The sequence below is a fragment of the Nyctereutes procyonoides genome, unplaced genomic scaffold (assembly GCF_905146905.1).
Source record: "Nyctereutes procyonoides isolate TBG_1078 unplaced genomic scaffold, NYPRO_anot_genome, whole genome shotgun sequence".
In the NCBI taxonomy this organism is placed as follows: Eukaryota; Metazoa; Chordata; class Mammalia; order Carnivora; family Canidae; genus Nyctereutes; species Nyctereutes procyonoides.
In genome coordinates this window covers 114,764,951-114,791,537 of record NW_026575125.1, presented here as the reverse complement: position 1 = coordinate 114,791,537, position 26,587 = coordinate 114,764,951, and the positions used below count along the sequence as shown (strand labels likewise).

The following is a 26,587-nucleotide window of genomic DNA, read 5'->3' as shown; positions in this document are numbered from 1 at the left end:
GCCGGGGATGTGGAGAGGACAGGTGAGAAATGAGCCGGGAGGTGTGAGCACCAGGGGCTTGAGGTGACGCGTGAGGATTCCCCATCAGGATACTCCCAGAAACAGCACAGTAATTACTTTAAACAGCTTAAGCAGATAGATTGCTTCATTATTAAAAGGCACAGAAATAAAGGTTTAAACTCACCCGCAAGATTTCTTCAACACAGCTTGGATCACTGGGAAGGCTTACCTAAAAGAAAATAAACAAACAAAAACTAAGCACCATCTAGTTGTTCTCAGAGAAGCTTGTTGCATAGTATTTTACGCAGCAGGAAAAACGGTAATAAGGAAAAGAATGAGAGCTATCAATGCAGGGTTTTCTCCTGTTAAGTACAAAGTAGAAAGTGTCTGCTAGCGGCCAATTTTGTTTTGCTTTAATGAAGCAGTAAGACCACAGGGTAAGGTGCAGAAAGAGGGTGACTCATTCCATCACCAATTTTCTGTAGGAGGCTAGGGCTGTCCTCCCCCATCACGCAGGCTTTACTTGGCTCATTCATCCAAAGAAGGAGCTTCACTTCCCTAACTTTAAGGCTCATTTGACCCTCTGACAGAGTTTAATGTATTATTCATCATCACAGATTTTTAAAAGACAAGGCCTAGAAGGATATCTATGATTGGACTAAGTTTTGTTTTGTTTTGTTTTGTTTTTTTAAATTTAGAGGAGTCTAGCCAGATGCCTACAATTCATATCCAAAAAACCAAGGCTCAAACTCATGGGTAAATTGCACATGTGACTTGGCTCAAACATACAAAGTGAATCCCATGAGCCATCTCTCTTAGCGTGACATCTTCCTAATCAATCGAAATTCAAGCAACTTGTAGAAATGTACTGAGGACTTACTGCTGGTCTGGCACATGGCTCTATCCTCCAGGGACTCTGTAATCAGTGAAAGCCAGAAGCTGAACACCAAAGTGAGACACCAGCTCTAAAGCAGCAACTGGGAGGGACTCAGAGAAAGGTCTGCAGGCGTGACACCACCTGTGTGAGTTACAGGCATCCCCCAAACATCCCTCTCTCCTTCACACCTTCACCCTCTCCAGGACTGCAATTTTCCACTTCCGCTTCTCTCTAGTTGTGGCAAGGAGAACATTTGGTCTCTTTAATTCACTGCCTCGGAGGGCGAAAGGTCAGTCCTGTAAAGACAGCACTGCCAGAGGTTCTATGTCCCAGACCTCTTGCAAGGGCAATTGGGTGATGAACCCCTACTTACCCTGATAGGCTGAGGTAAGGACATAACTCTATTTGGGGGAAGTGGAAAACAGAACATAGCCCCAGTTCCCCTCAAACCGAAAAAGGACATGCTACAACCATCAGCAAATCTTAATTTAGCATTAAAGTCACTACTGTACAGGCATTAATTTAAACCTTTGTTTAAAGGTCTTTGCTTCAGGAGCATAAAATCCCTAGTGGCAGAGGCAGGCTGAGAAAGAGTCACCAATAACAAAGGGGCCGTGGGTTATCCCATATGGTTCCAGGTTACACCTGTTACCCTGAAGTAATTATTGACGGTGTCACCTTTCTCCCTCAAAAATGTCGCAGTTTGGATGATGGCTTATACAGTTACTCTTCCTGGCACAATAATATTCCAGTACCGGGTAGAAAGAACAGTAGAAAGAGGCTGAAAAAGTGGGAATCACGGGTAGTTTGGCCTGGCACAGGTCATTCACTCATTCAACAAATTTTCTGAGGGCCAGGGCCCACCGTGCCTCTTGCCTTATGCTAGGCACAGATACAGTGAAAAGCCAAAGGACACACAGCTTCCTCCCTCATGCAGTTTGTAGACTCAAGAGGAAGGTGGATAGGAGGAATCGCCAAATGAAGGATTCCCCGTCCAAGTAACTGTGGGAAATACTGTGATCCACCCCCCACCATGGAAATCCACCACATGAATTAAAGGCTCTGAGCCATGGATCTAACTGTTCAGTGCAACACATCCCCAACTTTCTTGACCAATGAATTCCTGGGTTTTTAGTTTTTGTGATTTTTGTTTCCCAATCAACAATTACCACCATTCCATATGGAACTCCCATTTGCAGAACACACTCTGGGAGGTGCTGGTCTAACATACTACAGGATTACAGAACTCAACTGGTTAGTCTTAACAGCAGATAAAATCTCATTCCATTGCTCAATGCTCCAACAACTGTATTTTCCAAGACAGCCTTTGAACTTCCAACAAATAACCCGGGACAAAGGCCAAGATGATTATAGCAGAATAACATTTCAATATCGTTGTTGCATTCCATCCATGTGGGCTGTCTGGCCTCAAAATGTATGCGCCACTTTCATAAAAAGGTCTTTGCTCTTTTTTTTTCCTTCCACACAAAAACGTAATGTTAATTTTTAAACCACAGAGAAAAACATATCCGCAATATGCAGACACAGCAAGAACGCTTGCCTATGCGTCTATAAGGAGGTGGGTGGGAGTTCTGGCCCTACCACTCGGGAACAGGACTTCGAAACTTTACCTCTCTGAGTTCCAGTTTCCCCAACTGTAAAACCAAGTAGAATAAAATAAAATCGCCATCATAATAATACCTGCTCCTTTCAAATCTCACCGGTGGTCTGTGAGCAGCAAATGAAATAAGTGATGTGCATGTGCTCCGCACCCCGCAAAGCCCACACGATGATCTAGGTTATTACCCCTTGTCCCATTGTTCTCCTCACTGCTTTATTAGAGTCGAGTGTTCCCATCTTTTCAAGGAAAAACCTGACTCACTCTCACCAACTGCAAATACCATTCCTACACCTGCTATTATAAATATCCATTTCCTTCTGGGGTAACCGCTGTCAAAATAGAAAGAGTTGTTGACTCGGGGGCTTTGCAGGAAATCTAATAATGACTTCTTGGGGTCAGGAGCAATCAGGATGGGGAAGGGCTCTACGGACGAGGACAGTCAAAGAAGTATGCGTCCGTGCCGACTGTTCAGATTGTTTTTTCTTTTTTAAGAAAATACTGGAATCCAGTATTGGCATGGAGTCACTAGTCCTGCAACTGGTCTAGCCTGCCCCACAGCTGTTTTCCCCTCAAGACAACTACATTTGAGCAGCAAGAGCTTTCCCTTCTGCGAGTGCTTCTGAATTAACCAGCAAGCATCTCCTCTGCGCCTAGACTAGTGTTAGGGATGGTGTGGTGGGGGCTGGTGACACAAACAGCTAGGAGACTTGGCCTCTTTCTCTCGGAGTTAAATGTCTGGATGGGACAGCAAAAACAAACAATTAGAGACCCACTGGGACATACATTGTAAGGTAGTCGTGACAAGGGTAATAGGATCGTATTCAGCGCCCGACCGCCTATTCATCAGTCCTCCCCATTTATTTCTTTAGACAACAAATCCTGATTGAGCTCACACTGTGCTCAGGATGGTGCCAAGGGGAGGAGGGCTTGAGGACGCTGAAGACAACATAATTCCTGGCTTCAAGACTCCACGCAAACTGGGGAGACAAACATTGACACGGGACACAGACAATAGGGAACGGGAGGGCTGACAAAGTGGCGGGGAGAGGGTACCTACCGGGTTCACGGACAGAGCCATGTCCGACAGAAGCTCCCAGCCGCCGAGGTCCCCACTGTCGTCCTCACTCCACATGGGAGTGAGGAGCCAAGGATCTGACATGGCCGGGAAGTGGTGGGGCCACCTGAGGCCACTTGAGTCTCAGCCCCCTGCGGAGCTGCGCGCGGGGGTCACTCTGCACACTTAAAGCAGCTGCACTGAGGCTGGGGCTCAGCCCCGGGATGTTGCCCAGTGGCACTCTCACCCCCCCCCACTTCTGTCTCACGAGCTTGCACACACGCACACGCACGCACACCCCTCTCGCAGTACTTCTGGAGGAGTCACTCGGACAGGTGGGAAAGGAGACTACAGAACTAGTGGTGACACTGGGATTAGAACTACTGCCCGCCGAGTTGCCAAGCTGCCGCTTAATCCCCGAGCCACCTTCTCCTCCCTTTCAATCCACTCCTGAGCACTCAGATAGTCCACAAAGCACAAGTTAGCCACTCAGAGCGGCGGCGTCCTTTGCATGCCCCCCTCTCCGCCCCCTCCTCCCAGAGCAGAGAGCAGGCTGCACGCCCGCACAGGGGAGGCTGAGCTCTCCCGCCCGGCCCCACACGACCCTGTCTCAGGCCAGGCACGGATGTGGTCCTCCCAGGGCCAGGGACGGCAGGTGCCCAGCAGGCAGGTGGGGAGTTGACGGGGAGCCCTCACAAGTGCCTTCCCCCACTGCACGTGACCGTGCAGGCTGCCACTGCATGTAGCCACAGAGAGACCATCCACCGATCGTCTGTCCGCTGATAAATACATATCTCAGGAAATAACGAGGGTATCTTTAAAGCATCAAATATTCAATTAACTGCAGCAACAATAAACGAATTGCAGAGGATGGTTTAATCATCCTGGAATTAATCAGTTTGGAGCATACTTCTTGGCGATTAGGGTAATACAAGATATCAGAAATACCCTGATTGGGGCATTGAGAGACATAAGCAGCAGCTAGCACTAACAGACAACACGGAGATGGATGTAAAACATTCAAAGAATAATGATCATCACACCGTAACCCGGGGAGGGGGAGCTCAGTGCATACCTCCCAGTACGCTACTATTAAGGGACTGTCGTGACAGAAGGGTCATTCTTTTTTTTGTTCCCTAAAAGCACCCTAAGGTTGTCCCACAGTATCTGGCAATCAAAGCCCACTGTTCTAGGAATATTCCACCTTGACACAGACTTCGCAAAGTAAAACTCAAAAATCACAAGCTTAATCGCCGGCGAATGCTTGGATTCCCCTAACAAATACAAGTGACTGAGTGACACATGGCTAACGCCACATACCACCCTAAACGCCCAGCCAAACAATATGCATGACTGACACCCCATGGTGCTTCCGGACTAATTCCGTTTGTATTTTCATTAAGAAACTGCCACATTTATCCCCACGACTGATTTCTGGGGCACAGAGCTCCCCCGACACGGCATCACTAATAGAATGAAAAGTCAGGTTGTGATATTGCACTACCAAATGAGTTTGCCATCTTTTTAAAATGTTTAATCCCCATGGTTGGTCATTTGTAAAAACAAGAGGCAACAAGCCTCTGAAGCTCTGATTTGCATGTGCCCGGGGATCCCTTGATCTCTGCACCCCATCCGGGGAGTCTCGGGTTCTCTAATTTGGAAAACTATAAACCCAGTTCACATTAGGATCCATCAGCCCCTGGCTTCCTGCCTCACCTTAACCTGTCCCTATTCTAGTTGGTATTCATGAGTCTCTGATTAAACAGGAACAGTTAATATTACATAAGCTGCAGACGAAAGTCCTCAGGTAATATAACTTTAATCAAAACAAAAAAAGGTTTCACGATGGTTACACGGGTACAGCCAACCAGCTCATCTTCTGATTTCTTTTTATTTATTTATTTATTTATTTATTTATTTATTTATTTATTTATTTATTTTTAATAATGAATTTATTTTTTATTAGTGTTCAATTTGCCAACACACAGAATAACACCCAGTGCTGCTCATCCCGTCAAGTGCCTCCCCTCAGTGCCCGTCACCCATTCACCCTTACCCCCGCCCTCCTCCCCTTCCACCACCCCTAGTTCGTTTCCCAGAGTTAGGAGTCTTCATGTTCTGTCTCCCTTTCTGATATTTCCTACCCATTTCTTCTCCCTTCCCTTCTATTCCCTTTCACTATTATTTATATTCCCCAAATGAATGAGACCATATAATGTTTGCTCTTCTCCAATTGACTTATTTCACTCAGCATAATCTTTTTAATCTAGCCAATCTCCTAGCTGTCCAAAGAGTTGAATTTTACTTTCAAACATGCCTTTTGACCAATAGTTAAGACAGTCACATGGTCAAAACAGCCCATGTAAAGCAAGCTAATAGCCACCATTCCCTCGAAGAAAAAGAGGAAACACAAAGGAATTTAATGTACTTACCACTATGGGTCAAGTACCAAAAAATGACCCTCTGTCTAGAATCTTATATGGCATTAAACTAAATAGGACGAGGCATGATTACATTTTATTTATTTGAACAAATAAATGAGATAATTTACTCTATTTTTGGGGGGCATCAAGGGGTAGCAGAAAGAATACGGTCTTTGAAGCTGGACCGACTCGGATTCTAATCTCAGCTTCGATATTTAATTTGCTCTGTGAACTGGGGCAAGATCCTTGAACTTCTCCAAGTCTGTGTCTACCTAACTACAGGAGGGGAATAAAAAAATACACTTGTAGGACCGTTATGTGGCTGAGATGTACATCATAAGCCCCCTTCCCAACTTCTATTGCAAGTTGCCTCAAAGCCAGGTGTCTTGACACTTGGAATCACCAAGGAGACAGTCGGGTCTCCTTGTAAATTGGCCCCCATGACATCACATGCATGTCACTAATTGTTAAAGCCTTTGAGGGGCCCAATGTATAAGGAGTCTTGGGCTGCTGCTCCATCTGGTGGCTCTCTCTGAAGATGACAAATGATGCTGAAGATGGAACATGAGGGGGGTAGGACAACAGAGAGACGGGGCGGGGGGAGTTGTGGGGGTGGGAGGGGGGAAGAGTGGGCGACGTGCTTCATTATGAGGACATCTCTTCTCTGATTACATTAGGCATGGGCAAGGGCAAAATGCATATGCAGAAAGGCCCATCATCAGCTGAGAGTACCTAATGGCAGATGGAATTTCAAGTGAAGAGTACTTAATTCAGTGGGCTCTGAATAGCCATTAGCTCACTGTTCATTTATTTGGTGTAATAACTAGCTTCTATAGAAGAGTGAGCTATAAATGGGGAGCGGGATTATGGTCTTAAAGAAAAATAAGGTACACATCTAGAAAGATCGCCCTAAGAAACCTAGAGGCTATCTGGAAGTTCTCTGGTCACCTGGGCAGGGCAACGAGGTCATTCTGGCCACTGCCACTGTGTCGCTATCCACAGTCACACCTAGGCTACACACCGTCCACTGTGCAGGAGCCCCAGGGTCAGACCCCCTGAGTACACATTCTCGAGGTTTTGCGCTTAGATTCCTTAATTGTGTTGCTCACACATAAAGTGTATTCTCCTCCTCGTTGCCAGCCTCCCAGTCTCTGGCCCACCTTGCTTGCCCTTTCCTGCCTGGGATCTTAGCCTTGCTCTTGCCCTATAACCCACAGACCCTCTGGCTGTGGTCTCTCCACTTTGAGATTTCTAGAACCAAGAACCATTTAAAATAAGAATCTTATCCCAGTAAATCCCTACTTGCCACACTGCCATTAACCATTAATGTTAACAGCAGGATTGTGGGCAGGCCGATAATCTTCTAGTAAAAGAGGGTACTGGAAAGCAACAGATACAGAGACTGGAGTGACATCAGGCAACTTCTGAACTCTATCAATAGCTGCTGTTAATGAGGCCAACATGCACGATGGACACGTATCGAGATGTTCCAAGAAGCAAGTTCACTTTTGAATTTTGTCATTTAAAGAATAAACACTAGAGGTTTTAGAGTGTTCGTATACTCCTAACACCCCACGATCACAGCAAATTCTCATGATATATGGCAACCAAACCATTGCCAGGCAGCCATCTCGCTTTCAGCTAACTATGATCTGATAAAGGAGGGAAAGGAAAACATACCGACAGGAAACAGTTTCGTGTCCAGGTTTTCCAGCACTAATTAGCTGTGTGGTTTGGGACAATTCACTTCATTGCTCTCCAGCCTCTACAAGAAAGGCAGGGGAACATGCTACAAGTTCCTAATGTTTTGTGTCTCACATGATGTTACAAAAACAATCAGAGATCTACATAAGATAACCAACTGTTTAGTTTGCCATGAAAGGTCATTCCAAAAACAATATCCAAAAGGTAGGAAGGGTACAATCTCCAAATACATGACAGGTTCTTCAAAACATAAGACAGCAAACTTAGACCAACATCAAACATACATACCACCATTCTCACAGTTCCCATTTTGCCACAGAATAACCTTTGTCTTGGACAGGTTGCCAGGTGAGATGATCTCTGGGGTATCTTCTGCATTTTGTAATTTGACACACCTTCTATTTGATTCTGTTACATTACTTATATTTTATTCTACGTAGCAGTAGACTTCTGGACAGTCAATTCTCTATCTCCTACCCATGGATTATTTTCTCCATGGACCACTGATGCAAACTGTCAAATCCCAGCCAGATACATGTTCTCTTTCCCTGCAGATGGTTTTTAAATGCACCAGAGAGGCAGACTCGTTTTTGGACCAATCAACAGAAACATAATTAAGAAAGCAACCCTCATGTAACAAGTCACGCAGAACACACAGCACACACATCCTGTGGGCCTTACCTGTGAAACTGGTTTCACACCTTAGTCATCCTGAAGATGAACCTGAAGACCATTTAGGAAAGACCATTTGCAGTCTCTTTTGCTAGGAGTCCACATTCTCTACAGTATAGCATATGATCTATCATGTGCCATGTATTCCAAAGCCCAACATGAATTCTTAGGAGGGGCTGGGGTGGGGGAAGGGGCAGGAGGAAAATCAGGTAGCACGGTGTCCTAGAAGCCTGGAGAGGAAAGTGCTTTAAAGAGAAAATGGCCATTAAGTAAGACAAGGATGAGGACTTGGAGGCTGAGTTTGGCAAGGTCTAGGTCATGGGCGACCTTGGTCAGAGCTGTTTCAGTGGCACGCTGTGAGGCTAGCTGTGAGCGCAAAGCTGACTGGAGTGTGTTGAGGAGGGAGTGGGAGGATGGAAGGAGAGAGCAAATGATCGATTCCTCCCGTGAAAGGGAGCAGAAAAATGGGGAGAGAGGAAGTGGTGATGTGGGCCAGGTCAAGGTTTTTACTTTTTTTTTTAAGAGAGATGATATTAAGGCATTTTATAAACTGGTGGGTGGAGAGAGGGGAAAAGTGTTGCAAAAGAGAAAGTGGATGGTTGTAAAAGCAAAGTCCTTGAGGAGGAGAGAGCGCATCGGGACACAATTGGAGAAGACGGCCTGAAACAGGAGCATGGACACTCTGGATGCTCCTTCCATTGTAACAGGGAGGGAAGGCAGAGTGTCTATAGACAGAAGCGGTTGGGTTAGAGCAATTAAAGATGAGAAGATGCGGCGGCACTTGTCTGATTGTATCTATTCTGCTCCATGCAGTACGCGGCAAGGTCATCAGCTAAGGATGGGGGGTAGTTATTGGAAATGTGAAGAGAAAGGAAAGGCGGGAAATAGTTGTCTTGGAGAACAGAACCATGGATTTGCTAGGGATGCCTAACAGAACTCTCAGGTGATGTTGAAGGGAGAGACAGAGAGAGGGAGAGAGAAGAGAGAGCACTAGCGAGCTACCTGAGAAACACAGGAGATGCTGTGCATACCCTGAGTTGGGAGAGAAAGGAAGGGGGAGGCAGGGGGAAAGAGGAAGAGCTGGAGGCCAAGTAGCTCCAGTGATTTAGAAGGAGGTGACACTCTGCTCCCCACTATTAGTATTGCCCTTTCCAGCACTGATTAGCTAATTACCTACAGTTCACAGTTCTCCAACTGCTCTAATCCGTGAGAGGCTTCACTCTGTATGAAACAAGCAGAGAGCCCAGGAGCAGGAGTAATGATTTTCTGGGACCCCACAGTGGCGAAGCCCATAATATTACGCAGAAGGCCAGATGAAAATAAGCCCAGGGCCAAATACGGCCACAGAGCTGGAGGATCTCCTCTCTGGGGCTAAATGAATTCAACTTGGTCTCTAGGGAAGCAGAGAACCCGATTAACCCACAGCCTCCTGAGACAGAGCATTCCTATACAGCACGGAAAAGAAGTTGCCAGATTGTTTCAAGAGGAGTTGCATTAAATTATTCAAATATTTTGCCTTTACACAAACACTTATCATGTGCTCATTAGCATGAAAGATTTTATTTATTTATTTTTTAAAGATTTTATTTATTTATTCATGAGAGACACACAGAGAGAGGCAGAGGCACAGGCAGAAGGAGAAGCAGGCTCTCTGTGGGGAGCCCAACATGGGACTCAACCCCAGGACCTCAGGATCACGCCCTGAGCCAAAGGCAGACGCTCAACCACTAAGCCACCCAGGTGCCTCAACACGAAAGAGGTTTCAAAAGATGATTTTCTTTTATAATACACCTTGGATGGACACGTTCCTCAAAAGCATTTATGGTTGTATAAAGACACAAGGACTTCTGTTTTTCTGGTAGCTCCTGAAGATAGTGCTACGGGCATCTTATGGGGTCAATTAAGTGCTTCAATTAAGTGCTGTAACCCCATTTATAAAAGAACCTTTTAATCTATCTTTGGATCATATTGTTTGAAAAACTTGCAGAAAATGAAGGTCTTTCCTTGACATTCACAATCCCTCACCCAAGAGAAAGCACTCTGGTCTTCTGAATACGCAGCTAATGATATAAATGTCTACTGTAAAACAAGAAACCCAGATTTCAGTTGGATTTTTATCTAGCTAAATTCTCCTTAGAGTCACATAAGCAGAACAGGCTCTATGAGTTGTACCCATACATGCCCTCAATAAAGATGTGACAACAGCATACACTTGATAGAGAGTGGCTCCACTTTCAGACTAACCTCTAATGAACTTGGTGCCTTCTTGGCTCTCTAAACCCTGCATTTAGGATTGTCTTAATTGCCAGCGGATGACACCGCGTTCCACAGAAAAAGTTACAGTTGCTCTTCTCAGACAGTGATGATCCCAAAGAACCAGCAGCACACATGGGGACTGAATCTTCACCAGCTCCCCTATTATTTATAACTCTAATTAAAACACTTTTATCTATTAATGCCAAATGACACTGCTAAATATATTCAGGGAAGTTCACATTTTTTCCCTATACTTCTGAAATCTCTTAGATCTGCACCCACTTACACGTGGTTTCACTGTGCGCTAAAATGAAACGATAGCTAAGAATAACTCACTTCCATTAGATTTATAAATCTCATTAATTAATTCTACATCTCCAATGGTGTAGAGACCAAACTCAAATGCAAGATCTAATTAAAGAGAAGTAAAAAAAAAAAATGTTAAGAAACAACACTGAGATTGAAACACAGAAATAACTGTTTAGCCCCAAATTAATGAGGCGCTATGCTAAGCAAGCATGTCCATTAATCCCTAATGAGGATTTTAAACACATTAAAACTTCCTAATACAAAATGTTTGCCTTCCTTTTATCCAATAACAAATAAGCCAATAATTTTCTGGCTCTAAATGACACTATTAACTGTCACGGCATGTTTTATTTGACAAACCCTCCATTCAAATACTGTAAAACCAATTAATTTGCCTGCTGTGAAATGTGTTTCTTGATAGCTTTTATGCGATTTTTTTTCTTCTCAAAGAAATGTAAATAGGAGGTCAATGTAGGTGCCTGATTTTGCTTTAAAAAATATGCCACAGTAGCTATAGGTTGTCTACCCTGTTTGCAATTCAAATGAATTGAAAGACAACCTCCATTCTCAGGTCACAATTGCAAATTGGTCTCCTGATAAGTAAACTGTGTCAGAGTAATAGTTTGATTACCATGAAGATGGTCTCGTGTTTGAGAACAGAGAGTTGGCAAAATTACCACATTGTTTGATTATAAATAATGGTTCACAATCCTGGCCCTTACCACTTCCTGCTTTGTTAGGCGAACTGGCATTGTGACTTGTCTCCAGCTCCATCCAGACTTCCCCTAAATGCACCTGCTCGTGTTTCCCGAAACTGCTCTCTAAAACCGGACTTTATTCCTGATGCTTTTATTTGAAAACACCACAACTGGTTACACTTTTTTGTTGGCAGAAAAATCAATAGAACAAATACAAGAAGTTCCTGTTTCTTAAACTTCCCCTGGGTCTTACTTAGTATCTGCAGTTAGCTTGAGAGATGGCCCCAAGGCCCCATCTTCCGAGCATTTATGGGACGTTCTGAAACATTTGGCTCACGGAAGGGCATGGCATTTTTCCAGAAAATCACTCTGCAAACACAGACCCTTGACACAGCATCGTAAAGAAAGGGTCTGTGGCATTAAGTGTGCGCCTGCTCTGTGGTGCATCTTGAGACCACTGTATTATCCACCAAAGACCAAAGAGGGAGTGATGCATGGTGTACCATGGTCTATGGAGTCTAACATTTTATGCCAATTAATGTGGACAGCATATGCATGGCACCAATGATCTTCACTTGTCTCACATCCGCACGAAAACCTGGGATTGGTTACTTCTGAGCTGTGAACGGCTGCAGGATAAACAGACACCTGGCAGGTGTTTATAATTCCAGGTATAATTACAACACATTACTGATACAAATAAAATACACTCAGTGAGATAACCACACTTATTCCTGAATCAGTGTGGTTGGAGGACTTCCAAACTTGGGGAGTTTAGAAAAAATCTATTTATGTTAAGAAAATTGTCCCAAATGGAAAATGTATACTGCATCCCCACTCCGCAGAGTACCCTGTGTTAAGCATTATGGGAAATTCTGTAAATGCAGTAGATGACAAAAGACTAAATATCTACAGGGAGCATATACTCCAGATGAACATACAGGACCTACATACCTACAAGTAATGACAGTGCCAGTTAGCACATATTTTCTGATCTTTGAACCAGGCACACGGACAGGAGGATTTTTCACTGAGTGATTATGAGAGCCAGTTTGGGTGGTATGACTTGGATGACCAAATGTGCGAATTTCCAGAGTATCTAATACAGGAAGAATGAAAGTGATTATTTCACATCAGGACTATCCCATAAATCCCAATGGCAATTCTGCTTTTAAAAAAGACGGATGTGGAAAAAAAAAAAAGAGAGAGAAGGATGTGGGATGCCTGGCTGGCTGAGTCAGTGGAGCGTGTGACTCTTGATCTCAGGGTCATGAGTTCGAGCCCCACATTGGGTGTAGAGATGACTTAAAAATAAAATTCTAAAAAATAAAATAAAAAGGACAGATGAATGGCTTTGACAATACTTGTAACAGGAAGTCACAGGAGGGAAACCTGTCTGTGGATCTGGGGTGGTCAGGCAAGGAAGTGAGTGAGACTTGACCTTACCTTTGAATAACAGAACAGATTTGGACAGGTAGTAACTATAGCACTGTATACCTTCTGGCAAGTTACAGTTTCTCCAGATGTAAAACAAAGGGGCTGGCCTAGAATCCAGCCTCAGAAGTGACTCCAGTCCTGTTAAAACAAGTCTATCAGTCTGTGGTCCAAAACAAATTAATTTTAAGACTTCAACTTGTGTTCATCAGCTGATCACTCATTAAAAGAACTCTCCAATCTAGGAGCACTTGGCTGGCTCAGCCAGAAAAACATGTGACTCTTGACACCAGGTTGGTGAGTTTGAGCCCCACAGTGGATGTAGAGATTACTTAAAATAAACATTTTTTTAAAAAAAAACAGCATTATATTAAAAAAGAAGTCTCCAATCTAAAATTAAGAGCTATCAATTTCAAAGTTGTAGAGTGTACACGATCTACAGAAGTAAAAATGTCAAGCCATTTCAGCAAGTATTTTCGAAATGGAAACAGACAGATACTATGCATTAGAACTTCAGTGGAAGCATTTATTTTTTTATTTTTTTAAGTTTTTTTTTAATTTTTATTTATTTATGAGAGAGAGAGAGAGAGAGAGAGAGAGAGAGAGAGAGGCAGAGACACAAGCAGGCTCCATGCACCGGGAGCCCGACGCGGGACTCGATCCTGGGTCTCCAGGATTGCGCCCCGGGCCAAAGGCAGGCGCCAAACCGCTGCGCCACCCAGGGATCCCGAGTGGAAGCATTTAAAATGTGAACGGTTTGCTTTTTATTATCAGGGAGACCACAACGACAATTAGATGTCATTTTCAAAAAGAACACACTGGCCCCAAAGCAAAGTGCCTCAATCATGTGAGATCTTCGCATTGAGTTAGAGGTTATTCCTAAATGGTAGTGAAAATATAATCTATACTTGGCTAAGTCAATACACTTGAAGCCAAAATATGTAGAAATGGGTCTGTTTGAAAAGGTGATTTTGAAAAATCTCATAATGGCTCCTAAACCTTCCTTTTTTAATCAAGATTTGGGAACATATTGAGACAACCAGACATCAAGTGTACTTGCGACCTTTTCGACTGTCAGCCCAGACAGATTTTTATCTTATGCGAATCAACCCAGAGCCTGAAAGGTGCAGTGCCAGAGCATGAATCCATTTCACTAGACAGCCATTGAAATTATAATTCAAAGTTCAACTTACTTTCGCATTTTCTACCACAATACTTTTGGCAGCCCAGGGCAGAAAGTCGAAACCTGGTTTCCAATGGAGACTACTTCTAGTGGTTTCTAAATGTTGGCAGCAAGAATTCCGTCTTGTCAAAGAGATCAGCAGTCTCTGGCTTTCATTAATTTACTTTCAATGACTGCTGCTCACTCTGAGGAAGCCTTTCTTTACCTAAGGATGTTGACCTGCTGTTGGACCCCATCAGAAACAGACACGAAAAGATACTGATATATTAGGAGACTGGGAAATCCCCTCCAGTGGCCTTCACAGACTTCACAACTTCCATTAATTCTCACTGATGCCATGAGCACAAAAAACAAGATTTGTGGTGAAGACATATAGCTGGAATCTATAAAAGCTCCCAACTCAAGATAAATAAACTCACCGATATATATTATACTATAAAGTGTTATTTGACGATCTTTAGAATCAGTTTTAAGGGCATTCTTCATTCAAATGGATTATCATAAAGAAGAGGGACTTTTAAAATGTAAAGTAATATGCCAATTTAAACGATGCAATTACTAATACTTAGTGTGGATTCAGTTGGGTACCCAAAAGGCTCTGGGCTGAGGGCATACTGTAAAATTTATTGTGATCACCCTCATCTTGAAATTACCTGCCTCACACTTAGGTGTACCTATAAAAATACATTTCATCAATTTCTAAATGTTTCACCTTTGTCTTACAATCCATGCTCCAGAAGCAGGCATGATACCTTATCAGGATGCTACTAGGTTTTTTGAGTGGCATCAAACATCTATTTTGTAATGATAACCTTTCCAATTAGCATTTTCAAAATTCTCAGTTTCTCTTCTCTATAAATGATAATCTAACCCCAAGTGAGATTTCCAAAATCCTTAATGTGAAGATCTTAACCCCTTAATTCAAAACTCCAAGAAGAGTTCCCCGGTGGCATCATTTCGTGCTGCTGTTCTATAAACATAGATTGATAGAGTTTCCATGAAAGCCACAGGAATTCAGGAGCCAAGTTCATAGACTGCAACAAAGGCTCCCCTCTGGGACAAGAAGATACTTACCTCTGTTACAGGGCAAATAACGTTCTAACAAATTCCAAACCATCAACAAAAACAGGAAAACGATCACTTGTGGTCTAAAGAGAGACCTATGAAATGGCATACTGAAAACTTGAGAGAGGAAGAAGAGTGTCTTGAAGGTACACCACCTGTCCAATCATCAATCAGTGTCTGCGCTTTGAAGAGTACCTGCTATTGTAACCAGTAGACCACCCTGTTCCTCCAGCCAGGCTTCCCAAGTTCAACACCTAGGTCAGCACCTTGCTACTCTACTCTGCTCCCCCTTTGGCTTCCATTTCTCGACCATTTTCATCCAATTGAAGGAAATTCCTACAGATTCATGAGCAGTTCAAATAGGCCATGAAAACCGTCTTCCCATGAACAGTCACAGTCAATACTGATTTTAGAAATCATGGGTTTCTGGCGAAATGAGCTTACTGGTGCCAGGCTGAGGCTGGAATGAAGAAAGACACTTGCTCACCCAACACAACATATCCTTCCCCTTTTATTATTCCATTCAAGGAATGGGGAAGTAGCCAAATAGAGTTGGCAGGGGCAACCTTTTCATCTTTAGAAATTGGGTCCCTTGGAGTAAGATGGGTACTCTGAAAGAAGACCACCCGTGATGGCCATTACAGGTATTGGTGGAGGCCTCTGGCCCAAAGCATTCAAGTTTTGATCATGACCTACTAAATCTGCTGGAGGGCAGAGAGGAGAAGGACCAGGTAATAAGTGAAATAACTCTCTAGTGATATACGTGCCATCTGTCACCTGAGAATTTAGTTCTCAATGGAATGCTTTTAGTTGCTTGTCCAGTAATGGATACATTCATCTCACAATATACTCTTGCCAGAAAAAGGACCGGGTTTTATATACTCCAACCTTCCAACATGTAGCCCATTTTAAAACTAAGAACCAATAAAGTGCAGAGAGGTAAAAGAGTTGGCTCAAGGTCACATGGCCAGCTAGAATGGAAGGACTGGGGGTAAACTCTGGTCCATCGGACTAAAAAGGTCAAGTTTTTGTCATCATATTATACAACCACTAACTTACATAATCCCCATGATGGAAGACTCATTACCTCAGATTCCATTTAATCCGATTCAAGTCACTTCAATTCAATTAAACAACTAATGCAGCTCTGCTCAAGCTTCTGGAAGATCTAAATGATCTATTTACACAGTCTCCTCTGTATTCTGTTGGGAAGTGGTGGAGTGGAAGGAGGGCAGCAGGGGTGCAGCAGGCAGAGTAATGCCGGCCTTACTCCTGAAAACAGGATCTAAATGAGGCATCTCTTCAAAAAATTTAAATTTTAAATGGTGTGATGCCGTGGCAACTGCTTTTTCTTAAAGATTTTATTTATTTATTCATGAGAGACACACAGAGGGATAGAGAAGCAGAGACATAGGCAGAGGGAGAATCAGACTCCATGCAGGAAGTCCCATGTGGGCCTCGATCCCAGGACTCCAGGATCACGCCCTGAGCCAAAGTCAGACGCTCAACCACTGAGCCACCCAGGTGTCCCAGCGATTGTTAAGAGTGTGACAACAGACATGTGAGAAAGCCGTGTGCAGGCCACAAGACACCTAAGAGGGAGGCAGTGTCTGGCGCCTTTTTGATTTGCTCACACTTCAGTCAGGGGCAGCACAGGCCCCACCCTCCCCCACCAGCACCACCAGAGGCTGCATGATCAGAAAGTCAGAATCCAGCTCTGCCCGGAGCTATGGGGGGAGGTTTGGGCAACAGGCCAAAGGTCCTGCTTAGATTCTTTGGCTCTGTAGGTAGGGGCGTAGCGGTCATGGTCATTGCGTTGGCTTCCACAGCACCACGTTTGGTCTAAACACCTGAGGCAATCAAAGTAAAGAGACAAGAAACTGGGAAGTATTGAGAAGAGAAGGTTAGAGGAATAAACCCATTTTGTAAATGACCCTTCAAATGCCTACATCATAATGCGCTTATCGAGATGAAGTAAGCTCAGAGATAGGCCCACCTCCCTGTAAGTGTCCCACAAACATTTCTGTGAAAAATAAGCATTTACATGACCACTTTAACACTAAACCTCTAACCAACCTATGGCCTGACAGCAACATCCAGGCTTAGTCCATCTAGACTCTAGAGTGAACATTTGGCTGCCCCCAAGGCACACTGAATGCTATATGCACACTACCCCGGCAATGGCATCTTACATAATTATTTTCACAGCTAACTGCTTAACAGTATACTAAGCTAATGGTAAGGTGCAAAAACTACGCAAGCAAACTATGATGTCAACAAAACCTATAACATGGGTATAACTGTCCTCATTTTATGGATGGTGAAAGTGAGGTTCAGAGAGGTTAAATGATTTGCCCAAGGTCACACAGTTAACATGTGATAAAGCCAAGATGGCAAACCATGTCTGTATGACAATGGTTCTTAACCATTGTCTGAGGAAAAAAAAATTATATTACAAAAAAGTAAAGTACGTAGTAGCCCTTATTAAAGTTGTGTTAATTCTTTTCACTTTGTAAAACTCCTTTGTCATACCAATATAACAGAATGTAGTGAACATACAAGTTGCAGTTCAACAAGCCCAATTTTTCCATTGTTCGGATGAGCATAAGATTATATATGCCCGGCTGTGTAGGATAAACAAGATATCATGATTATTTCTTTGCATTCACAACTACTATGGACAATGCAATCACTTCAAATTAATCTATACAAAGTAAATGTGTAAGCTTAATGGGCTATTTCAAAGGATCTCAAAGAGGAACTGATTAAAATGGCCATGAGAGGATTTGATGGCATTTTTTACTTTGTATATAACAAATTCAACCAAACCAGAATGTAAGATTATGTAGAGCCTGTTGAATAGAGACAAGTCACTCAGAAGTGAAAGTTTATAGAAAAGGAAAAATTTGAATTGACCTGTTATGGATTTCCGCATTTGAAACTTTAGTGTTTCTCTCTGCAGATGTGAAATATGGATGCAAGTGTATATGGAATAGATATATACTGACCCACAACTGAGAATCTAATGGCAAAATGGATCCTCTTTGAGTGAATTTCAGAGCCAAAGTTTTTAAAGGCTGCATTTCTCACAAATTCCCTCTAATGGATACACTACTTGTTTGTTTATTCCATTTGGCTCTCATGAGAGAAAACCTACTCTTTCCTGTATTATCATGACTGGAAGCTTTCAAAGTGAAAAACTCTGTGGTCCAGTCAGGTTTGCAATGCTCCTTACACTTTGATCATGGTCTAGCTGACCCTCTGACAACCGGTTCCACTGTCCGGTCAATTCAACTTACCAAGAGACTTGTATTTCCAACTCCGTTTCCAGAGCCCAAGATTGGATGATAAGTACACTTCATAATTAGCCTGCCTGATTTTACCAACAATAGAGGGGAGTTTTTAAAATGTATGGTTTACCAAGGGAGGACGGGGGTAGCTAATGGAAGAACCTTGCAGCCGAGGTCAGAAGAGCCTGGTCCTACTCTTCCTTCTGGATCTCTCACCCATGAAATGAAGAAACTGGAAAGAACACATATCCCAGATTTTACAGAGCTCCCCAAAATAATACCGTGGCTGGTGATCAAATGAATTGGTTATACTGAAATCAAGAAGACTGGGAGAATCTTTTTATAATAACCTACAAGTAATGATTCCTTTTAGGAAGGCGAGTTATACTTTCATCCAGAGTGCTCGGTAAGGCTTGGACTCTCAGACCTTCCTCACTTTGTCAAGACAACATTGGATAGTTTCAAACTATGTCATCTGAGCCAAATCTCACTATTTATTCTGATAGTTGGGGTCCATTTTTCATCAAGTGTTTGTCTTTGGTGAATCACCTCTGTTCTCCAGGCCAAAGACTCCTTGCTATGAAATGAAGGAGTCTGATTCTCTCCCTGGTCTATACTGTATAAGAGCCTCTATCTATATCCCCATGATCCCCAGGACCTCCTGGAGTGTTAAGGCGAAATAGTCACCTTTGGTGATAACCAATATACGTCCCAAATCAGAGGACGCAGATCCCACTGGGACAGTGGTTCAATCAGCAAGTGGCTAAACTGGTAGGATAGAAAACTCAAATCCATCGTCCTTTCCCAGCATCAAGCTGCCACTCATTTCTGGGGTTTAGATAAAGACTGCAGGACTAGATTCTTCCTTGGCTGAGATAGGGCGTGGGTGCATTATTTTAGAAAGCTGACCGACCACATGCCTGTAAAGGCAACATGTTCTTAGGACACACTCTAAAGCAATTTAAAACCAAATAATCATTCCAAGAGATGACAGACAATAATCTTCTTCAGTAGTTCTGGTGGGAAATATACCATCCCAGCTCTTAAATTCATCAAGAAATTAATGCCTTCCAGGGGTATCATTTCTCCCTAGAACACATCCAAGTGGGCGTCATTTAGTTCAGCCTCTTTAGTAAATATGCAGTAAGTTGTATCCACGAGCACAATAATCCAGGCAAACGTGCCTGTGCCATACGAGCAGGGCTTGCAAATGATGCTCCTAAATTGTGTTAGTGCGTTAACAACAACAACGACAACAAACAAACAAACCAGAGTACACATAACAGCTTCAAACCTGAAGCCGACAGGAATCAGTTTTTAAAAACTAGGTGAGCTGTTGGCTCCGAGAGGCCCCGCCAGGCTCTCTGCCTTCACCGCACTAGCCCCCAGACTGCAGAATGGGAGGGTGAGGGATGGGAGTTCCTGGGAGCAGTGCGGCAGCCAAACAAAGAGGGCCTCATTACCATGCGAGGCACAACAGCCTTCAGATGTGATGAGAAACGTGACTGCATGACAAACCGGGCCTGGGGACATTTCAAAATCTGACCACCCAAGCATGCAGAAGAGGGTGGCGCGATTGGGGGCAGGACAGTGGGAAGGTGGGTCGGCTCTGCACGGTGAACGCTGGTAAAGGCCCCAGATAGAAACAGCCGGGGCCCCTTGGACCTGCAATCACACAGATTCTATATGAATAGGGAGCCACACAGACACAGTTCTCGATATGTGGCTTTGTGGAACTGCTGGAAACCGAAAACCTAATGGAAGTACATGCTTCATTTTTATGGCATTAGGCCGTTTAGTATGCATTTTACACACAATTCTATACCGCTCTGGAGTGAGTGTGAAACCAATCGCCGCCTGTGGATAATTCCAACGAAAGATAAACAATCACTGAAGTCCCTCTCCCCGCCCCAGATGATTTTTTCCATGAGGTCTAAGCCAGTCAGAATGTGCTGCCAGAGGCACCGAAGCCGTGCTTGGTGGGGAGAGATACATCAAGTCTCAGATAACACAAATGATGATTTAGCCATCCGCTAAGAAGGCTCACATTAGAACCTGGAAGCTGAAACTGAACAAAGTACCCTTAACTAAAATATGGACTTTCTTCAACCACCAAATGTGCCACTCTATCTTGAAAGGTGTCTGCTACAGTTCTAGAAGGACCAGATGAACGGGGAAAGAGAGTTTGCAAATTCCTCTGCTCGGATCAATACAATTCCCCAGCTCTGGAGTCTCTTTATTGATGACAATCTCTTTCATTGTAGTGATTAGAGATTCAGCATCTTTTAATCACTTTCAACATGACAACTACACGTATCTATATCTCTGTGATTTACAGCAATTGACACAGTGTTAAAAATCGGTGATTATGAGGTTGGCTTTTTGGTGTTACTGATTTTCCGATCTATTTCAACCAAATTGCAAATAACGCACATTAAGCCACTGTTGCAATGTTGACACGAGCAGGCAAAAGGAAATCGGAGTTTGATTTTGACACTCCGATGCTAATGAACTGAAACTATAATGAAGAACAACGTCGATGTGAACTTTCAATTTTCCTAGTCTCATAACAAGTGCCTTTCTGCTGCTTCCTAACTACTGGACATCGTGGCCAATCATCTATAATACGTTGTTATTGGGAGGTTTGGGGTTTTTTACATAATGACACATATTTTGGAAATGTAGTAGACACATTTCAGTTTGGAGTGATAATGAAACAGCTTTGCCTATCCACAAAATAAATATCACATCTCAAAGAGGCAGCTTGGACTGCTCCCCTCACCCCCGTCACCACATACACATATACACACACAGATAGATATTGATTGTTATTCAAAAAACTGATTCAGAAAGTTGACTGACTTTTCACACCATTCCATACTTTTTTTTTTTTTACACCATTCCATACTGATGCACAAGTTCCCTTCCATTACATAGAACTGGGTATAAAATCATGAAATGTAATCATAGAGAGACCACCTTAATAAAGAAGTTAAAAACCTAATTCTGGCTAAAAATTGTGACCAGACACCTAGGTTCTTAATTAATTAATTAATTAATTCAGTAAACATTTGTGAATAATAACCACCCTTTACTGAAGCGTCTATTATGTGCAGGTGCTTGGCACATATATAAACTGTAATGTTCATAATGTCCATGAGGTAGGAACCAGTGCCTCACATTTAGACAGGGAGCAGGCTAGGACTGGCTAACTGGCCCATGGATAAAGAGAACTGAGATGAGAACCTAGGCCTGTTGGTCTCCACCACATCAGGCCCATTGCTTCTTCTACTGTAGTCCAGGCACGGCACTAGACAATGCTCCAAAGACATGTAAAACACAGGCCCGACCATTAATGTTCATTGCTATGGTTTAAATTGTGTCCCCCCAAAATTCACATTAAGGTCATAACCCCTAGTACCTCGGGATCTGTCCTCATTCAGTGATAGGGTTCTTTCATACGTAATTAAGTTAAAATGAGATCAATTATGGTGGGCCCCACTCCAATATGCCTGATGCCCTCACACAGGCACACCTCGGGGATACTGCAGCTCACAATAAAGTAACTATCACAGTAAAGTAACTCGAGTGACTTTTTTTTGGTTTCCCAGTGCACATAAAAGTTATGTTTACACTATACTATAGTCTATAAAGTGTACAATAGCATTATATCCAAAATAACAATGTACATACCTTAAATAAGAACTCTGTATTGCTAGAAAATGCTAGGCATCATTTGGACTTTGAGTGAGTCATAATCACTGATCACCACAACAGATACAATACTAATGAAAAAGCTTGAAATATTCCCAAAATTACCAAAATGTGACACAGAGACATAAAGTGAGTGAATACAGTTGGAAAAGTGGCACCGATAGACTTGCTCAATAGTGTTGTCACCCACCTTCATCTTGCAAAAAGAACCAACAACACAGTATCCGCAAAGCACAATAAAGAAAAGACATGCAGATGGGGGAGAGACTGTGAAGACATGGGGATAAAACAGCCGTGTCCAAGCCTGGAACAGTTCTCACAGCCCTAGGAAGAAATCAATCCTGCCAACACCTTGATCTCAGATTATGAGACTGTACATTCCTATTGTTTAAACCACTTTGTGGTACTTGGCTGCTGCGGCCTTAGCAAATTAACATAATCAATTGGCCTAGGTGGTGGGATAAAACAAACATAGGCATGCCTATGCTACAAGGCAGACTATACAAAACGATGAAAGGTGGGGTGCCTGGGTGGCTCAGTCGGGTGACTCTTGATTTTGGCTTAGGTTGTGATCTCGGGGTCATGGCACCCAGCTCCAAGTCGGGATCTGCACCCAGCATAAAAGCCTCCTTGGGATTCTCTCTGTCCCTCCCCTTCTGCTCTTCCCCCTTCACCCCACTCTCTCCCTCACTAAAAAGAAAAAAAAAAAAGAAACGACAAAAGGAAGGTAGGAACACTGTTCAATGGCAGGGGCAACAGTGTTAATTGCTGGGGTGGGGGGAGGAGAAGGCAACAGCCCTGCCAGAATAATTCCCCACATTTATAGATTAAAGTGACAACAATAGAAATAAGAACTGCAATAACAGTAATGATTAATAATGATACAAATTATAGTCACATTTACTAAGTACTTAATAGGTGCTAGGCACCGCGCTAAATGTCCCACAAGGATTATCTCATTTAATCCGCACAGCAATCCTGGGAGGTGAGTGGGAGCATTATCCCCATGTTCCACTGGGCACCTGCCAGACCACAAACTTGGGTATGAAGCTCCTCAATTCTGTTCCCCATGCAGCAGGGATGCAGAGTGCCTCTTCTTCCAGACAAAGCCCACGCTCAGGTGGGTTTCCTTACCCCTATCCTCAATGATCCCCTAAAAAGCTTCTCCTGTATTGCTCACAGACTGATTCATCTTATATGTAGTCCATTTCCTTTTTGGCACTGGGCTTCCAAGCCAGTGCTAATTAATTTCTTACAGCTGGCCTTCCTTCCTTAAAGCAGGGAGGGTATGTAAAGGTTCTCCTAAGAGAGCCAGTTCCCCAGAGCCTGGCTTCCAGAGCACAAAATCAAAAGTAAGTAGACATGGAGTGCTAAAGGGCCCCAGGTGCAATGTGCAGACCCAGGAGTCCCACACTCTGTGTCCAAGTGAGTCTATGGGTCTACACTGAACCACCCCCTAACTCATGATCCCCTCCCTCCCTCCCAAGCACAAAAGCTCCAGAGCAACAAATGCGTACTTGGCGGTGAATACTCATTTTTTAACTTACCAACTGTTATTAAAGTAACAGATGGTCATGACAATAACAGAAACCTATAGCTAATGCTGACCGTATCTTTCCAAACAAAAAAGTAGAATTTATCTTCTCGCAGGTGTGTGTGTGTGTGTGTGCATGAGAGAGACAGAGAGAGACAGAGAGAGATACAGAGAGAGAGAGAAAGAGGCTTGAGTATATTTGCATTGTAATTCTTACCAACTTCATTCAGTTACCATATACTCCAAAGCTGAGGTCCATCATATAATGTATTTAAGGCAATCAAAGCTCTTCTATGAACTGGGTACCTTGTTTGGTGCTAAGACACAAAGCATTTGTGGAATGGGTTCTTAACCTGGGATCCATGAAGGGGCTTAAGGGGATCTGAAATTGTGTGCAAAATTTTGCATGCATGCCTATGTGCATTTTCTGGCAAGGGAAATAATTTCAATCAAACTTTCAAAATACACTGTGATCCATCAAAGGTTAAAAGACTTCTGGCTTATGGGGATGCTTGGGCAGAGTATTTGAAATTCGGGGGGTCTTGAAACATTGAGGACATATCAATAGTGTATGTTCTGCAGCATGAGTATGCACCCAGATCCTGACCAACAGACACAGAAACCCTTGGTATTCACCAGGCTTGTCTGATGGCTGAGGAGTGGGGGGGTGGGGGGACTCTCCCCAGTGCCTTACATCAAGGCTGAAGGGGCTGAAGAGACAAGTGAGAAGGGGAAGTGTGAACACAGCAGCAGTCCCTATTTTTGGTCCTACAAACATAAAGCATCATAATGTCCTAGACATCACCTAAATCTCACCTCCCAGGCTGCATCTTATCCTGAAAGTGACATAAATATCCAGACACCGGGTTCCGACACATGAGATTCCTGAAACCATATGGGTGACTGGGAAAGAAAATAAGAAAACCGCCAACTAAAGGCTAATCTCACCAGACAAGGGAACCATCAGTGAAAAGATGAGTTGGGCCAGCTCCACAAACTAAGTTGTGTGTGACTGTGTGACTCTGTGACCGTGTGTGACCATGTAACTGTATGGGAGCATGCACCCCCTGCTCTCTCTGCTAATGCAGGGAGGGAGGCAGGGGTGCGGGGGGCACTGGGGGCACAAGAGAAGCAAAAGCATCAACAGCTGAATTCAGTCAAAGACCTAATTGTTTCCCAAATGTATATGCTGTGGCTCCCAAGTGAAAGCTGCGCCAGATCAACCCCCACTGATGGCCTGTGGCTTTGTGTGTGTCACCCACTTATGTCTGTCTCTGAGAGGGACAGCCCCTGCATGGAGACAGTGGGCTGTTCGGGAGGCGCTCCTGCATGTATAATTAGTCACGGTGCACCTGTACCTAACTGCATTAACAATTAACACAATTACACACACAATTGTGGGATTGCCCCCACTATTTGAATAATTAGTGAGCTAACAACATGATTTGCAGGTGCAATTGAGCAATTATGTACAGTTCCAAAGTGGAATATGCATATTTAGAGGCTTGGATGAGGCCCATTACTAAATCTTGTTCCAAATGGTCAAATTAATTTTATTATTAGAAGGAATGGTACTCAGCGAGAGCGATCTAATCCTTAAAGCACTCCAGCATTAGGTGCCAGGGACTGGCTCATCTCACCAAGGTATTCAGCTCGGGGGTTCAGCAAACCCAACTTGTTCCTCAATTTCTTTTAAAATGCTGCCTCCAATTCACTTGCTTCCTGCAGTTTTTCCTGGCAGAGCTCCCTCTCTCGTAAGTCTTGGGTCTGAGGCCCACAAAGTGGGTGGCAGTGACGGGGTGCTACCCATAGCCAGGCCCCAGGGGTAGGGCAAAACTGGGAGTGACAATGCTGTCAGATGTAGACAGCGATGCCTGGCACACCTTGCTAGTTCTCTGGAATTAAGTAAGTTTTCTTCAATCCACTCTGTACTCTTGTCACTCCCGGGCTAAGTGAGTGTCTCTTCTGCCACTGAAAAGAACATTCTTTAAAGGCTCAAGTTTCAGATGTGCACAATGGCAAAACCAATTGGGCTGTAAGGCATTCACTCTCATTACCACAGAATGCCGAGGAAGGGAGGCAAAGGCGAGATTGTGCTGGAAGTCCAGGAGGAGCGCCCACACTCAGTTTACAAGGCACCCAGGGCTTGACTCGTCTGTGATCTTGCAGACCCCATTAGAAAAAGCGGGAAGTCTGTCCAATCTGTATATATAGTTCAGGAGCTCTGCCCCGTGTCTTAGCTATCTACAAAGAAACCAAAGAAAAAAACACCTGTGGGTCTAATTTGAATTCCTGTAGATCTCCCAGGGACCAAGGCAATCCTTCCTTCTAGAGAGACAAGTCACAAGTCACACCCCAGGACTGTTCTTACATTCTAGAATGAACTCCAGTCATGCTGTGGCACCAATTGTGTCACCTATGGGTGATGTGTGATACACGTCGTTGAAGAGCAGAGGTAAAAGCAAACAGGAGGCGTGACCTAGAGACCATGCAGCAAGGTGACTGCTAACGTGTCACCTGTTCCTGCTCTTCATCCTCTAAGCATCACGCACCCCCGAGAGGGTTTGGGGTGATATTCTAATTGTCTCTATATTTTCTTTTTTAAAAAATATTTTATGTATTTATTCATGAGAGACACAGAGAGAGAGGCAGAGACACAGGCAGAGGGAGAAGCAGGCTCCCTGCGGGGAGCCCGATGCGGGACTCGATCCCAGGACCCCGGGAACACGCCCTGAGCCAAAGGCATATGCTTA

General features: G+C 43.7%; 1 protein-coding gene across 1 annotated transcript in view; it reads right to left on the bottom strand.

Moving 5' to 3' along the window:
- The window catches only part of AFF2 (ALF transcription elongation factor 2), a 316,910-nt gene that overhangs the window by 182,539 nt on the left and 107,784 nt on the right, over positions 1-26,587 (bottom strand). Inside the window, exon 5 of the mRNA XM_055338134.1 lies at positions 185-229. Within this exon, the coding sequence (XP_055194109.1) occupies positions 185-229 (45 nt within the window). The remainder of the gene's footprint in view (positions 1-184; positions 230-26,587) is intronic.